We start from the raw sequence: 16,572 nt of genomic DNA on the forward strand, positions 1-16,572 counted from the left end.
CCACACTTCACACTACTCACACCCACCCACACACTACTCACACCCACTCACACTTCACACTACTCACACCCACTCACACCACACACTAAACCCACCCACACTGCACACTACTCACACCCAACTACACTCATACCTGCACTGCACACTACTCACACCCACTCACACCACACACTACTCACACCCACTCACACCACACACTACTCACCCACCCACACTGCACACTACTCACCCACTCACACCGCACATTACTCACACCCTACACTCATACCTGCACTGTACATTACTCACACCCACCCACACCACATACTCACACCCAACTACACTCATACCTGCACTGCACACTACTCACACCCACATTCCACACCCCACACCCCCTCACAACCTATACCCATCCACACCCCCTCACGCAAACTCATACCTACATCCCGCTCACACCCATCTACCTCACACCCACTTACACACATATCCCACCCACACCCCACACACCCACACTTCATGCCTCACACCCACCCACACCCCACGCCCACCTCCCACACATACCCGCATCTCACACACCTGTCACCTTTCCCACACCTCACACTCATACCCCATACCTCACCCACTCCACACACCCACATCCCACATTCACACCCTACACTAAGCTCACCGGAATCTCACACCCACACTCACACTCACCCTGGCCACACTCCACACACACACACACACAGTCACACTGGCCACACCGTAGAGCCCCGAGGGCAGAACCTGCAGAGCTGCTCCCTCTACCTCACCCTGACCAGAAATCATCTTCCAGTTTTTCAACCTTTCATTTCTCGCGGCCTGGGGATGGGATACAGAGGCCAGGCCAGGAGCCAAGGCGCAGCCCCCAGGGGGCCCTGGGGCCAACCTGGTGCCGCACCTAAAGGCAATCCTTGTCTTCTGGAGGAAGATGGAAAAGCAAATCATGTTTTCTTCTAAACACTGGCTTGACTGTAGAATAAAGCTTCACATAGACCCAACCATTTCAATTCCAAACCATTCCCCTTTCATCAGATTCGTACCAGTGATTTCCAAGAAATAAAACGATGAATCACACGTGCCAGGACACGCCAGCAGAGTGAACGTGATGGGAGCCGTATCTGAAATTTATAATTTCCTAGTGGCCACATTAACGTGGCTTAAAAATAAATGAACGGAATTTTAGTATTCGATTAAACCATTATAAAAGCCATCCTTTCAACTTACAATCAATAGAAACATATTGTCAAGACACCATGGGCCCTTCCTTCAGACCGAGCGTCCGAAATCCCGCACTCTGCATCGACGGCATGTCCTGGGAGACCCAGCCACGTTTCAAGTGCTCGGGAGCCACGTGTGGCTTGTGGCAGCTACACAGGAAAGTGCCATCTCGTCACAACAGTCTTAAAGCTGGACGCGCTGACGCACATAAACACCCTCAGAGTTGGCGCCCTGATGAAGCCACAGCACCACCCATCTCTGCAGCCTCCCAGCCCTGGTCTGCTTTCTCTCACAGTCGACTCGCTTTGCTGACTCTGAATTTCCCATCAGTGGAACCACGGGGGTGGCCTCTTTGTCTAGGCACCACGCCTCTGGGGCTCCCCCAAGCTGTTGCAGGCGCCGGTGGGTCCGTTCCTTGTCACTGCGGAGCAGCATTCCAGTGCGTGCAGGGGCCCCAGTTTGCGCGGCCGTTCCCCTGTTGATGGGAGCTTGGTTGTTTCCATTCTTTGGTGACCGTGACTGTAAGAAGGTGACTTGTCGTGTTGCTTGCTTTCGTATGTCTTGGGCAAATACGGAGAAGGAGCATCGCTGGGTCACAGGGTTAGTGGGTATGTGTCTTTGTAGGAAACTGCCTGCCTATTTCCCCAGGTGTGATTCGGATTCCAACAGGCAGCACGCTGAGGTCCAGGGACACGGCATTTGCTCCAGCACCCGGCCTGTGTAACTCCGGCCATCCCCACAGGGATGAAGGGGCTGCTTGCCGTGGTTTTGATTTGCATTTACCTGATGCCCAGCGATGTTGAGCATTTTTTCTACACTTACTGGCCATCCCCATGCCTTTTTTTGTGAGGTACTTGTTCAAACCTTTTGCCCGTATTTTTAAGTGGGCGGCTTGTCTTTTTACTATTGAGTTATAGGATCGAGCTCTACATTTTGGATACAAGCGGTGTGTCAGATATATGCATCGTGAATATTTCCTTCCATTCCGTAGCTTGCCTTTTAATTTTCTTAATGGTGCCTTTCAAAGAGCAGAAGTGTTTCGGTTTGTGGAAACACCCCGTTTTGGGTTTTTGGCATCTAGTCAATGATTTTGGCGACCTAAGGAATCTTGCCTCCCACTCCTCATCAAGGTTGGGAAAGTTTCTACTAGGTCTCCTTCCAGAAGTTTGATCAGTTTCGCATCTATGCTCAGGTCTATGACATCTGAACTAACCATGCGTGGTGTGAAGCTGGGGTCAGAGTTTCAGTTCTTTCTCCACAAAGAGCTGGTTTTCTGACAAAGTTTCTGCCACCACTCCATGATGTTTAAGTTCAGGGTTCAAATATGGCAAAACAAGAAAACCATCAGACTCCATGAAAACAAACCTGTCCTCTGGCTGACTTGAGATCAAGTCCTTCCCCCTCCAACCTGAATGTCCCCAGAGCCCTCTAAGAAGAGGTACCCCTGCCCCCTGCCACTAAAGCCAGGGCAAGCGGGCCTTGTCCAGGCCAAGACGCCCACCTTGAGCACCCAGCTCACCCAGGGAGTTCCAGGAAAAGTGAGTCCTCCCAGCCCCAGCCAGTCTGTCACCCCTCCTCCCTGGAAGCCCCCATCTCCAGTCTCTCAGCACGTCCCCCAGCGCCCTAAGGCTGCCCCAGGCCACCCCTTCTCCCGTGGCCTCCTTGACAGCAGGTGCAGCCTTTCCCTGGGCCTGCCGCTCCATCCTCCCCTCAGGTCCAGGTCCAAGTCACTGCCTGGCTTCTATCCTGCCGGCCTTGCCCCTTGTCCGCTCTCCACTCACTCCTGGGCGAGGAGGCGCCGGCTTCCCACCTTCCTCCACGCTGCCGTGGCCACCCTCCGGGGGCTGCCCTGTGCCCACCGTGACCCCTGCTTCCCAGCGGCCCCGCGGCTCTGGTCCTGCATCTTCCCGCTGCAGCCTCCCAGACTCTGTTCTCTTCTTCAGAAAGGGCTGCCTGTGCTTGCCCCACTCCCATCACTGTCTTCTCAAAGCTCCCTTGCTCGGCTGCCTCACAGCCTCCCTGTACACAGGGACCTAAGGCAGCTCCGCCCCGGCCCAGCAGGCTCTGCACTCCAGCTCTCCATCCTCGGCCAGGCCCTGCGCCCACTCTGCCCCTGGCTCCTCATCCTGCCCTTTCCAGCTTGGGCCCCAGGGGCACCATCTGAACCGCGATCCACACTCCTGTCCCTTGCTCCCTCTGCCCTGCAACCCCACACCCCGGCCCAGCCAGTGGGATCATGGAGTTTCTCCACAACCAGTCCAGGCAATGGACTGGCTCTGGGGGCACAGATCAGGGTCCCCCCGCCAAAGGGGCTCCCAGGTGCCGATCGCCAGCGATTCTCAGGAAGCCTCGTCCTCCTCAGGTCCCCATGGCTCGCTGCTGTCACGTGCTGCCTCCCACAGACACTGGGCTCACTCCTCCCTGTGAGTTTTTGTGTCCCTGGTTGAGTTACCCAAATCCGGGCGGTGTGTCTGCCCTGAGTGCAGTTCATGTGCCCCTGGCAAGCACAGCGGCTGCCGGAGCGGAGGGCGTGGGTCACCTGTGCTGGAAACATCTTTTGGGATGTGTCAGGGCAGCCGGTGGCTTCCACGGAAACAAGGGGGATCACGTCTGAGCTGTGGGAGGTTTCACTACACATAGCTGTCCGTTTTGAGGCTTGAGAATAGCTATTTTTTTTCCAATGAAATTACTGATATTTTGATTTACAAAAACTCCTTTATGGGATTTTTTTTCTAGAAATGAAATGAACCTTGAGAGCAGCAGAAAACTACATTTCAAAGCGATCCTCTGTTGCCCTTGCTCACTGCTGAAAGCCGCATCACCTCGCCACTCGCTCGCACTGGGCTCTGTGAACTCGCCTCCGAAGGCCGTCTTTTGCATGGCATGCCGGCTCTCTTCAGTCCTCAGACGAGCAAGTCTTTTGTGGTCCCTGTCAATTGCATGGGCTCTGGCAGGGTTTCTTAGTATAAAATAATAGAAGTACCACAGGTGCTTCCTGACTAGCCTAAGAATCATTGAAACGTCAGGTGGGAGTGCTGTAGGAGCACAGAGGATTCAGACAAGAGTTCCAGTTTAAGTGGCTCTTATTGTGGCTGAAAAATGGCACAACATTACCAAGAGTAACGACAGGCGCCAGCCCCCGGAGGACTGTTCGGTCCCTCTGGAGGAGGGCCCACCCCATGAGGATGGCCGCTGTGCGAGTGTACCCCCAGACCACATCACTCTGGAGGGGCCACCCCGTGAGGATGGCCGCCACGCGAGTGTACCCCCAGACCACGTCACCCACATCCGAGCACCACTGTGCTTGGGGTTTCAATCCCTCACTCTCCCTCCCTGCCTCAGAAGGTGAACAGCTGGGTCCATGCCAATCTACCAATGCTCAGACGGTCCTCTGGGCCCCCCGAGAGGAGGCTGGGGTGCTCCCCACACCCACACTTACCCGTACCAGTAGCGGGGGTCGCTGGAAATGCAGTGGTTCAGATTCCGATGGGCCAGCGCCTTCTTTTTATTGAGGACAAATTCTTGTAACTTCATCTTCACTTCTGTGCTGGCCACGGCACCTGGTGTGGGAGGAAGCACAGCGGCGGGTGAAGTGTAGCTCTGCCCCACAGCAGCAATGCAGGGCAGCAGGGCCGCGGAGGGAGGGAAGCGCTGGGGACGGCTATGCACCTTCAGGACATTGCGGTCCCCTGAGCGCTTCCTCAAAGAACCAAGGCCGGGAGGGGTTTTAATAAGAGGTCTTCTTCCCATCAAGATTTTACATAATTGCATTCTATTTAAAATGCAGATTTAATCATCCCAAAGACTTATTGTTAGCTAACACAAACACTTCTGAAGGAAGTTTTAATATTCTTATATAAAAGAACACTCTGAATGAGGCAGTGGCAGCGTGGTGGTTGCATTCTTGCTACCGCAAAGCAGAATCTAAGAGAGAAGGCTTTGTGCAAATGGAAGCATCACGCAGGGACAAAGCCCGTCTCACAGGAAGGCGTGCCTCCACACCTGTGCCGACATGACGGCCAGCTCTGCTTCCAACAGCATCAAAGGGCAGCGCCTGTCCTCTCCAGCCTGGCAGCTCAGACTCAGGCAGAGTGACTGCACCAAGTGCGACTGAAGTCGAAACTGGTTTTCTTTGTGGGGTGATTCTTTTTCAAAGCCTCATTAAAGGGAACTGGCAAAAAAGGCCAGTCTCACCCTGAACACAAGGCCTGTTAGCACGGAGCCTGCTCTCCTCAGATCTCCAATCTAACCACACAGTACTTCCATCCTTCTTACAGCACCTGAAGTATCTTCCTAGTATTGCATAATATTCAGATAGCGTTTGTAATGGTCAAAAACACACCGTGAGGTGAGTGAAGCATGTTTATAAAACCACTTCCTGACTGGGAGGCAGTTTTGGTTGTTAGAAACCACGTTGCAGTGAACATTTATGAGTGGGTAACACTGACCACCTTTAGAATTACTTGCTTAGGTCACACTGGCAAAGTGAATACATCTGACAAACTTACTATTCTAACCCTTGGCACATCTTGCTAAATTGCTGTCCAAAATATCCCTACACATAGGCCAGGCCCGAAGGCTCACACCTGGAATCCTGGCACTTTGAGAGGCTGAGGAGGGCAGATTGCTTGACCACAGGGGTTCGAGACCAGCCTGGACAACATGGCAATACTCTTGTCTCTACTAAAAATACAAAAATTAGCCAAGTGTGGTAGCATGTGCCTGTAGTTCCAGCTACTTGGGAGGCTGAGGTGGGAGAATCACCGGAGCCCGGGAAGTCCAGGCTACAGTGAGCCAAGACGGTGCCACTGCACTGCACCTGGGGCAATGAGAGTGAGACCCTGTCTCAAAAGAAAAAAAAAACAAAACAAAAACGAAACGTCACTACACACTGACCCCCTGAACCACCCATCCACCTGCAGTGTGGGGCAGCTGCTCCTCCTGCTGGTCCTCCAATCACCACGTGCCCAAAGCCACAAAGCCAGCAGGCATCACCGTGAGGCCTCCCTGGGCACCACTGCACACGCACTAATTTTCTCTCTTGCGAGATAATTCATGTCCTTGGCTTACGTGTTCTTAGGAATCTTTCTGTGATGTGCATGGCGCTATTGTGGGTCTGTGTGTGTGTGTGTTTCACAGTTGTATCCACTGGAGTCGTGTGGGTTTCTTACGATAATGGCTGTATTGAGAGCCTAGTATATGCCAGCCCTGGCCTGGTTCAGCCCCACATGAGAGCTATAAATAGGTATTCTCATGCCCCAGCTGTGGAGGGAGAACACAAAGGTGGCCAGGTGTGCCTCAGGTGAGGTCGGCTCAGTTACCAAGTCTCACAGACGCCCTGGTTCACGGTGCTCAGCTGCTCCGTCTGTGTGTGTGCACACATTTACCCTGCCTCTTGTTTCCTTTTACAATTGGGGCAAGATGTTAAAACGCTTGTTTTTATAAAGTCTATTTTAGTTTTTCCTTCGTGAGTTTTCCCTTTCCTTAAAACTTTGCAATTGTTCTTCCTTTCAATGGTTTAATAGGCAATCATTTTAATTTTATCCTTGGTTCTGGTGTTGAGTTTTCATTCATTTGGTTATTTGCTAAATTTTTTCATGACTCACTCTGATGGCTCAGAAATGGATTTTGGCATATAAGGCTCTATGGATATTTTGACCAACTGCTAAGAAATTATTAATATCATTAGAAAGATGTCTTTTCCTTGCCACCTTCATTACATACCAAATGTCTTTGCTGCCACTCACAAATGGAGTTTTTGTTAGTTAGGCGCATTCCGAGTTCCCGACGGCAGAACCCCACTCCCGTTACATCAAGGTGGAACTTCAATGGCTGGTCGAGGGTTAGTCAGCAATGAGACCCCTGGAAACAGGGTCTACCCAGGCTGTGGTGGGGCCTGCACTAGCCTAGCCAGGGACACACAAAGACGTTAACTACACGGCCACCAGCATGGGTCCGGGAAGGCCCCACCGTGATGCATGAGGCTTCAACCTTGGTGCTCCCTCACGGTCTGAGAAAATAATGCCATTGCCCGAGTCGAGCTGTGCCCGTGACGTCCCCCAGCTCATGCTGCTGAAGATGGTCTCATCACCTAAATCATGACTGCGGTGAGCGCTGCCCCAGGTAGGGTGGGGGTGCGGGGACGGGAGGGATGCTTCTGCTTCTTCAGGACACCCACCGTTAGACCTGAATGTCACTGATAAGCACTTTTAGCTGAACTGTCTTTCTGTAAGGGGACTTGTCAGAAGATCATACACTTATGGGAACCATTCGCTTCTACCATTCCCAGGCATGTGATCACTGGAATTCCTAAAAGATTATCAGCAACAGGCTGCGAACTTTGGAAAAACAGACCCAGACATAAACCAGAGTTAACCCCGTAAATATACAAACCGCCTCCACAACCAGGAATAAAAGGAAAGGCCGGGTGGTGGGGAAGATAAGTGAGCAGAGAACACAGAACACCAATTTCAAAAGGAGAAGGCAAATTTACCAACGAGTATGTTAAATCAGCTTAACTTTACTGATAAAAGAAATAAAAAGTGAAATGGGTAACTTCAAGTTTTTGCCTTTACACTGATTTAACATTTTTTGGGGGTACTACCCATGCTGCTGAGGGTGCAGGGAAGTAGTCAAACCGCACAATGATGCTGGTGATAGCAACAGTGAGGATGAGGACCCAGATGGCCAGTTGGAGGGGACGGCCCTGCAGGTCCCTCTACACGGCCGTCTTTGAGTGGAAGCAGCAGAGCAGGACAAGAAGCAGGTTCTCAGTGTGCAGGATGAGGACGCTCTCAACACTTTCCAGCAGACCCAAACTCAGTGTCGTCAGCCTTACCTCCTCAAAACACCGGTTGCCAGGGACAGCTGTTACTGTGGATTCACTGGCCCTCCACGGGAGAGGGCGTGCACTCCCGGAACAGGGCCAGCAGACCCCACTTTATGACCCACACTCTCTCCCTGCTTCTGCAAACACCATTCAGTGGCAAAGGGTGACTTGGCCACAAGCCTGGGTCCTGCCTGGCTTCCTCTATGCAGGGCTGGGTAGTAGGCATGACAGGGGTTCATGCCCCACCCATGCCCAGCACAGGCCTGGCCAGCAGGAAACATGAGGAACATAAGTCATCGATTCATGACCTTTCTAACCACCAAGGAATCTTCTTTTGATCTTTCGGACTTTACTAGGAGAGTATTCAAAATGAGGGGCTGATTCTGACCCCCCACCCTGTTTCTGCACTTCTGGTTATACACACAGTCATCTGACAACAGGTTTCTCACTTAAAGTTCTAGAATGAAAAAAACCCGTTCAATAAATGGAGAGCAGATCTCCTTAAGTTTTCCTTTTACTTTTTTTTTTTTTTCCTTAATTCACACTGAGTATCACTCATCCCCTGGACGGAGGTTTCTACAGAGGCTCTATGAGATGCCAGCCCGTTCTGGCCAGCAGAGATGAAGTGGTGGATAAAAGAGGCCAAGTTCTTCCCATACCAGGGGGCAGAGAGTGCGCCCGAGACCTAAGGAGTAAGCGAGTGAGTGACAGCTGAGTGGCGCAGACAGAGGAGGACAGCAGCTCCGGGTGGGGCGGGGCAGGTGGGGAGGGACGGCTGTGCTCCCGGAGGGCCAGAGCCTGGACCCGGTGAGTCCAGACGATGGAGCTGTGGCAGGTTTCGCTTGGCTTCTGCCTGAAAGGGCTCCTTTTTCTCCCCACCCCCTTGCCTCTGAAAAAGGCATAACTTCACAGAACAGACACCTAATGACTTTCAGGAGCAGCCTCTCACGTCATTTTTACACAAAGCAGAGGACTTGCTCAGTGACCTCGCTCCATTCCCCACGGGGCTGTGCGTGTGAACGGCAGTGAGAGAAAGCGGGGCCATGCTCGCTCCGCACTGCCCGGGCAGAGTCCACCCTGCTCCTGCTCCTTCCCCGAGCTGACGTGAAGAGGTGTGTGTCTCAGATTCCCAAGTGCCGTTAATCTAAACCAAAACCTAGCTGGTTAAAGACAGTGTGTTCTTGCTCAATGTGATGAAAACTGCCACCAGTTTGTCAAATGAATCGCATTACTTGGTATCAATGAATAAAAGTGAAGAATTATTTAAAATTAAAAGTAATGTAAATATTTACAAGTGTAATGATATTTATTAAATACTCAATAAGAAACTCACTTAAAAAAAAAAAACCCAGGAGAATAAACAGATGCTGCACACCGTGTTTTCAAATGCTTAGACGCTGGAGATGCTTCGTGTCCTCTGCGCCGGCTGCCACTGCCCCTCCAGCCTGCACAAACAAGAACCTCCTTCATGGGGGAAGACGCCGGCCCCTGGGCCCCGCTTACATAAGAGCCCCCGAGTGGCGTCCACCACAGGGGCCTGCGGCCCTGTGTCCTCACCACAAGACCACACTCTGAGGGCTGCAGAGTCGACACAAGCTTGCCAAGTACCCAACTGTACACAGTTTATTATTAATAATAAAACCTGACCACCCAAATCCACAGTGAAATCCACCGGGACTGCCGCCTGTGACGGGGCTAGAGCGGAGCAGGAACATTCCAGAGCTCCAGTTAAGGGCAGACGGCGCTTTGGATGCAGTGCAGGGATTGTTTTGGGCTGGTGAACGGATCCGAAATGTTTTCTGAAGTGAAGTCTTTTCATATTCTGTGAGCCTCAAGATGGTATTTTTATTGGAAGAGTCTGGTAAACTCTGAGGAAGTAATTTAGACCAAGCTGCTTTTTAGCAATCTGAAAAACTTATTTGTTGGTTAGTTGTGGCACAAATCAACGAGCTGATATTTAAATTTTAAACTTCAATTCTCTGATAAGCAACTATTTTCCCTACTCCAAAGAAAAATACATAGGATCTACACTGGGCTCCTGGCGAACCACAGAAGCGTGGAGAGGAGGCAGACCCCAGGTGGAGGCCCCAGTGCCTCGGGCTGCGGCACACGCCCCTGCGATGTGGGTCCAATGCACGCCTTCTGCACTGCGGTGTCGCCAGCACAGGCCAGACACGTCAAAACCCCGTGCACAGGGCTCCCGGGGGACCACGCGCTGTTGTCTATGGAAGGCAGCTTTCTAAAGTGGAAAGCAACCCCACAGGGTGGGCCCTGCCTGGCAGGCCATGGAGCCTCTACTCAGGTTCCTCACACGTGAAGCCAGAGGATTCAGCTGGACTCCTGGCCCTCAACCCAGGCAACACACTAGGGTCACTCCAGCAGTTTCAGAAGCGAGAACTCTGCCAGCCGGGTTCCACTCGGGACCAGTTCAGCAGAACACCCTGGAGTGAACAGAGACCCACAGCACAGCCTTCTGCTACCGAGAGGGCCCGGATCTGCATGCAAAGACCAAGCATGCGTGCAGCCCCGTCTGCAGGGTCCTTCTCAGGGCCTCTGCAGCCATGTCTAGAAGCTTCTCCCCTGTGGGCAATCCCTGGCGAATAAGTCACCTTCTTATCGAATCAGGGTGGCAGGAGCCAGGGCCATCATGCAGATTTAGTACTCACTTTCAAATCCTGATGCAAAAATTAGACCTCAAATGGAACAGAAACCCTCCACAGAGGCCTCTTCTACCTTGAAATTCTACCAGTTAAAGTGAAAAAACATTGAAAGTACATTTATTATTTCAAGAGTAAAATGCTGTGATAATTGATAAAAGTGTTAGTTTTATGGATAAAAACAATTACTAAGAACTTGGAAATAGCTAAATAGAGAAATTAACTAAAAACTCAGAGTGCATTAGCTATGTACTCTTAGGAAAAACATATCTAGTTTGAAATAGCAAATATTTATAAAAATGTACCAAGTAATATAGGCATAATAATACAGTTTAGATCATATCCCAATTCTAATTTAACATTAGTTTGTTATAATAGCATTCATTACATTAAAAATAAACTTACAAACTGAATTTACTGAATAGTTATTGAATTCTTTTTAGAACACAAGGATTTCAAATCCAAACAAATGAACAAAAATGTCCTATTTGGAAAAACTTCAAATTCAGTGCAGATTAATTAAAAGCAAAATGCCAATTTCACAATCTAAAAATTATATAAAGGCGAATCACCAAACCAAATATTAACATATCCTTTCACTCCAGACAAAATGAAGAACATAAACAGTATAAAGAAGAACAGCTTAGGAAACCTGGAGCACGCCAAGCACATTGTGTTTTCAACAATATAACTTCAAGAATTTGTATTCAGGTAATTCAATTAAACCTATGGGAAACGGTCAGAAGGTCTGGACAAAGCACCCGAGCCTTCTGTCTGCAGGCACAGAGAGCAACTAGGGCAGCGAGGAACGCCAGGGCCGAGGTCAGAGATTGGGGCTGGGGGAAGTGGGACCCCACCCTCGGGCAGCCCGTTGTCTAGAGTCAGCAGTGGGTTTCCGAACGGGCCCTTGATAGGGCCACGAAAACTGAGAAAAATCAAAGGACCCCAGTAAACCTCACGGGCTTGTGGGTAGGACCTCAAAGGGCTATGCCTTATGAGTAACGATGGCCAGAAATCCACCAGCCCTTGGGAGGCCTGAAACCCAACTCAGAATCAGCTCCAGACCTGACTACATTCAGATGCTTAAGAAGCGTGGCCACTTCTGGTCAACTATAAGAAGGAAAACAAAGTCCACTCGAAAAGAATGTGTCACCCTCCCAGGTCTCCCGTCATCACAACAGCACAAAGTCAGACATGCAACCTAAAACATCCAAGTGTAGAAAGAAACACAATCTGACATAAAGAGAGAGAGAGAGAGAGAGAGAAACAACAGGCAGGAAGCCTTGCCACAGGGCCAGAGAGTGTTATCAGTCAGACTCCAAAAAACTGCATTATGTGCAGAAAAAAAATAAGATCAAGAAAGTCTATGGAAAACTATGAAAAAGGGCCAAATGAAAATCCTAGAACTGAAAACTAAAGAAAGGTAAAATCCAATGGATGAGTTTAGCAGCAGATTACTGTGCAGGTAAAGCACAAATTAGGGAAGCGGATGATAAATTGGAAGAAAATACCCACACTGAAGAAAAGAAAAGGGAAACACAGACACAAAAATAACTTCAGAAACTTAGGGGATACTGAAAGCTAATCCAACACAGGTATATAACTACAGTCCCAGATAGATTAAATGGAGACTGGGGCAAAGTCATTACTTGTTGTGGTGAAGTCTGAGAATAATCAGGTCTAAGAATTCACAACAGTATAAAACAACAGATTTAGGAACTACAAATCCCAAATAGAAGAAATTAAAATGAAAGAAACTACAGTTAAGCACATTAAAAAAGAACTTCAAAAAAATCAAAGACAAAATAGTAAAAATAGCCTGGGAAAAAAGAGTATCTCCAAAGAAGGAACAATAGGATGGATAGCTGATTTCCGAAGATTAACAATAGATGGCAGAAGAGAATGGAATGGCATTCTCAAAGTGCTGAAAGAAAATAAATACAAACCTAGAATTCTATGCTCAGCAAAAATAACCTTCAAAGATTAACCTGAAATCACATTTTGAACAGAAAGAAAATTCATCGCTATTAGACCTGCATTAACGTAAACAAAGAATATCACAGATGAAAGGTCAGACATGAAGAAACGAATAAAAGTGGAAAGGATAAATTTATGAGTAAATCTTGACTACATAAAATAATAACAACAATGTCTTGTGATGTTAAAGGTAAGTTGAGAGTTAAATACAGGTCAAAATAGTATATAAGTTAAGAGTGAAAGTATTCCAGACCCTTACTTTGTCAGAATTGGCAAAAATATTAATTTGGTAAAGTTATCGATAATCAGTAAAGAAACAGCAAAATAGTGACTACCAAGCTGGTGAAAAAAAATTATATATACACATATATATCACTAAAAACATACATTAAAAGCAAGAAAAGCGAATTAGAATAGTTGAGATAATTAGAATTCATATTGTACAATGATAGATTTAAGCACAAATGCATCAATAATTATATTAAATGTAAATGGGCCAAAATAATGGAAAGACAAAGATTGTTAAACTACAAATCAAAACTTGTGGGATGCAGAGACAGCTGCATTTAGAAGAAAATGTATAGCTATATAAGCACACGTTAGAAGAGAGGGCTGAAATCAATGCTCTATGTATCTACATCAAAAAGCTACAAAAGCCACAATACAACCTAAGAAAACAGAACCTAGAAAAATAATAAAAATAGTAGAAATTAATCAAATTGATATTCAACAAACAACGTCCATAAAGTCAAAAGCCAGTCTTTGAAAAGAATAACTGATAAACTTCTGGAGAGAACGACCAAGGAAAACAAAAGCAAAACAAAACGGCAGCAATAAAGAGAAAAAGTACAACCAACCAATATCTGGAGTGTAATAAAGGACACACTAAAGGTCTGACAGACGTCAAAAACACCAGAAAAGGATATGACACCAAAAACCACTAAGCCAGAAATTCAAAAATGTATAACAAAGGCACACATTTCTTTAAAAAAAAAAATACAACTTACCTAAAGTGATCCGGGGGAAAAAATGTCCCATTAACTATTTTAAAAATTGAACAAGTAATCAAAAACCTTTGCACAAAGGAAACCTTAGGGTTAGATGGCTTTAACAGTAAGTTTCACAAGATATTTAAGGAAAAAAATAATATCCATGTTAAATAAACTTTGCCAGAGAATATAAAAGGAGAGAGGAATGATGCTTAACTCATTCTGAGGCCAGCATAGTCACGACACCAGAACGTGACAAGGACATTATGAGAAAGGAAACTGCTTGGCAATCTCCCTCATGAACACAGTTGCAATCATACAAAACAAAATATTAGCAAATCCAAGTTTTCACTACATAAAAGACAATGTATTACAATCAAGTTGACTGGGGTTATTTTAAAAATGCCAGTTCGAATTTATATTCAAATAAATCCATATGCTTTACTTCATTCACCAAATACAGCCAAAAAATCATACAAACATCTCAAAAGATGCTGAAACAGCACCTGATAAAAATCAATATCCATTCGTACTGAAACCCTGAGCAAACAAGGAATGGAAAGGAAACTTCCATAATCTGATAAATAGCACCTATCAAAAACAAGTAGACAAATGAGTAAAAAATACAAACAAAGCCCCTACAGAAAACATGGCACTTAACAGGAAACTGGGAACCAGACAAGTGTGCCTGCCTGATATCATGACCACAGTTCAATACTCTACTGGCAATCTCAGTCCATTCTACACAATAAGCAAGTAAAAGATATAAAAGGTATTCCAATCAGAAAGGAGGCAATCTTGTCATTATAGATGACAGGTTTCTAAATGTTGAAAATTCAAAACAATCTATGAATGATTAGGATATTTGAATTTAACAGGGTTGCTGGACACAAAGTCAACAGTCAAAAATTGACTGCTTTTCAAAATTATAAAAACCAAGCCATCACAATAGCAACCAAAGCCATCAAATGGCTTGAAATATATTTAATCAAATACATGCACGCCTCCTTAACACAGAACTATTAAGAAAACATTAAGAAAAATTATAGAAGGTAAATAATCAATGTTGTAAAAATATCAAGTCTTCCTAATTTGAACCACAGAGTCAATGCAGTCACAAACAAAACCCCGCTGGTATCAATTCCAGGTAGAATCAGCTGCTAAGAGATCGTTAAAGAGGATGTACCCAAGATTTTGAAGAAGGGAAAGATTTCTCGAGGCACAAAATCATCTAAAGGAAAAGACTGAAACTGTATTAGAAGGGAGAATTTCTGTGCCTGAAAGATAATATTAAGAGAGTGAACAGGCAAAGTACAGAGCAGAAGAGGAGATTTACAGCATGTACAACTGGCCAAGGGCTTGATTCCATAATATAGAAAGAACAACTCCAAATCAAGAAAAAGGGAGACTCCCCCAACAGAAAAATGGGCAAGAGACTTGAACAAGCACTTCACAAAAAGAGGAATATGCATTTGGCCAAAAAACTTATGAAAATAAACTGTATCTTATTGGTAATCAAAGAAATGCAGCTGAGGGCAGGAGGAGGAGCTGAAATTAAAGTGACTGACAGCAGCAAGTGTGGACAAGGACATGGAGCCACAGGAACCCCCGTACATGGCTGGTAGGAGTGTAAAGTGGTATACCACTTTGAAAACTTTTAGGCATCACATATGAATACTGACAACATGCATGCCCCAAAGTTCAACAATTCCACTTCACATTTGCCCACATGTACCAAGAAACATGTACAAGAATGCACAAAGCACCACTGCTTTTAATAGCTCTGGTTAGGAAACAAGCCAGGTATCTAACAACTTTAGAAGAAATGACTACATTGGTGCATTTATAAATGGACGCCACACAGCAATATATAATAGATAATGAATGACTTCTTGCCAAATGCAAAATGGGGATGAATTTCACAAGCGTAACGTCCAGAGAAAGAAGCAAAACACAAAAATCCTACATATTAAGGGTTCCATTTACATACGTTTCAAAAGCAGGCAAATTAATCTTGCATGTTAAGTGTCAGGAGAGGAGTTATCTTTGGGGAAGGGGAAGTGCATAAAGACTTCTCTTCCTACCTATGGGCCAGCCCTACAAGAGTAAATCGCTCTGCTCTCCTTACCTGGAATTCTGTTACCTGAGGAAAACGTACACCTCGGCTCATTTTCAGTATTACCAGGAACAGACAAGTGCAACTAAGCACGGAAGTCCTGGGCAGAAACTCCGAGTGTCTGTGAAAGTCCCTTCACTCTGGTGATTAGATTCTGACTGTCTGTGTCACTTAAAACAACAAATTGTCCAAAGTTGTCCATAGAAAGGATACAAACACAGTGAGCCAAGGGCTCTTTAAAGTGAAGATCTGAGAGGATGCTCAGAGCAGACTCAGCCCCACAGTGTGACACTGGGCACTGTCCTCGTGCAGAGGAGCCCACGGGTCCTCGGCCCAGCAGCCCGCAGTCAGCAGGGGCGACACTGTGACCTTTCCTCAGTAGATGTGTCCCTCTAATTTTCCAAAGCGGGAAACAGCAAATAGAATGTTCTCCTGGATAGTATCAAGTGTGGGCTCTCCTTAGAAGAAAACAGACCACACTGCTCTCCAGATGTACAAACACAGCCCCCACAGAAGGCAAAATTCAGAGTGGAAGGAGCAGATGGGAAAAGTACGCTGCTGGCCCTCACTGGGTCACTCTACAACCTAATACCCGCCCCTCACTGGGCCATGAGTTGCTCTACAACCTAATACCTGCTTTCAAGGCACTTACAAAATGCTCCCGAAAGAAAAGTACTTTGAAAAACGCAGGGCAGAACTCACAGATGAAATTCACTGTGCATCTGGCATGCTTTATGGCTTTTAATATTTTTAAGTCTATTAGGAATCCTGCCAAATAGTCTTTAA

The 16,572-nt window shown here is 46.9% G+C and overlaps 1 protein-coding gene across 10 annotated transcripts in view; it reads right to left on the reverse strand.

Annotated features, from left to right (window-relative positions):
• The window catches only part of HDAC4 (histone deacetylase 4), a 343,637-nt gene that overhangs the window by 110,553 nt on the left and 216,512 nt on the right, over window positions 1-16,572 (reverse strand). For all 10 annotated transcript variants that reach the window (XM_023228691.3, XM_023228693.2, XM_023228694.2 and 7 more), the window contains one exon: window positions 4,658-4,778. In XM_023228691.3, coding sequence (XP_023084459.1) covers window positions 4,658-4,778 — 121 coding nt within the window. The remainder of the gene's footprint in view (window positions 1-4,657; window positions 4,779-16,572) is intronic.

The sequence above is a fragment of the Piliocolobus tephrosceles genome, chromosome 11 (assembly GCF_002776525.5).
Source record: "Piliocolobus tephrosceles isolate RC106 chromosome 11, ASM277652v3, whole genome shotgun sequence".
NCBI classification, from domain to species: Eukaryota; Metazoa; Chordata; class Mammalia; order Primates; family Cercopithecidae; genus Piliocolobus; species Piliocolobus tephrosceles.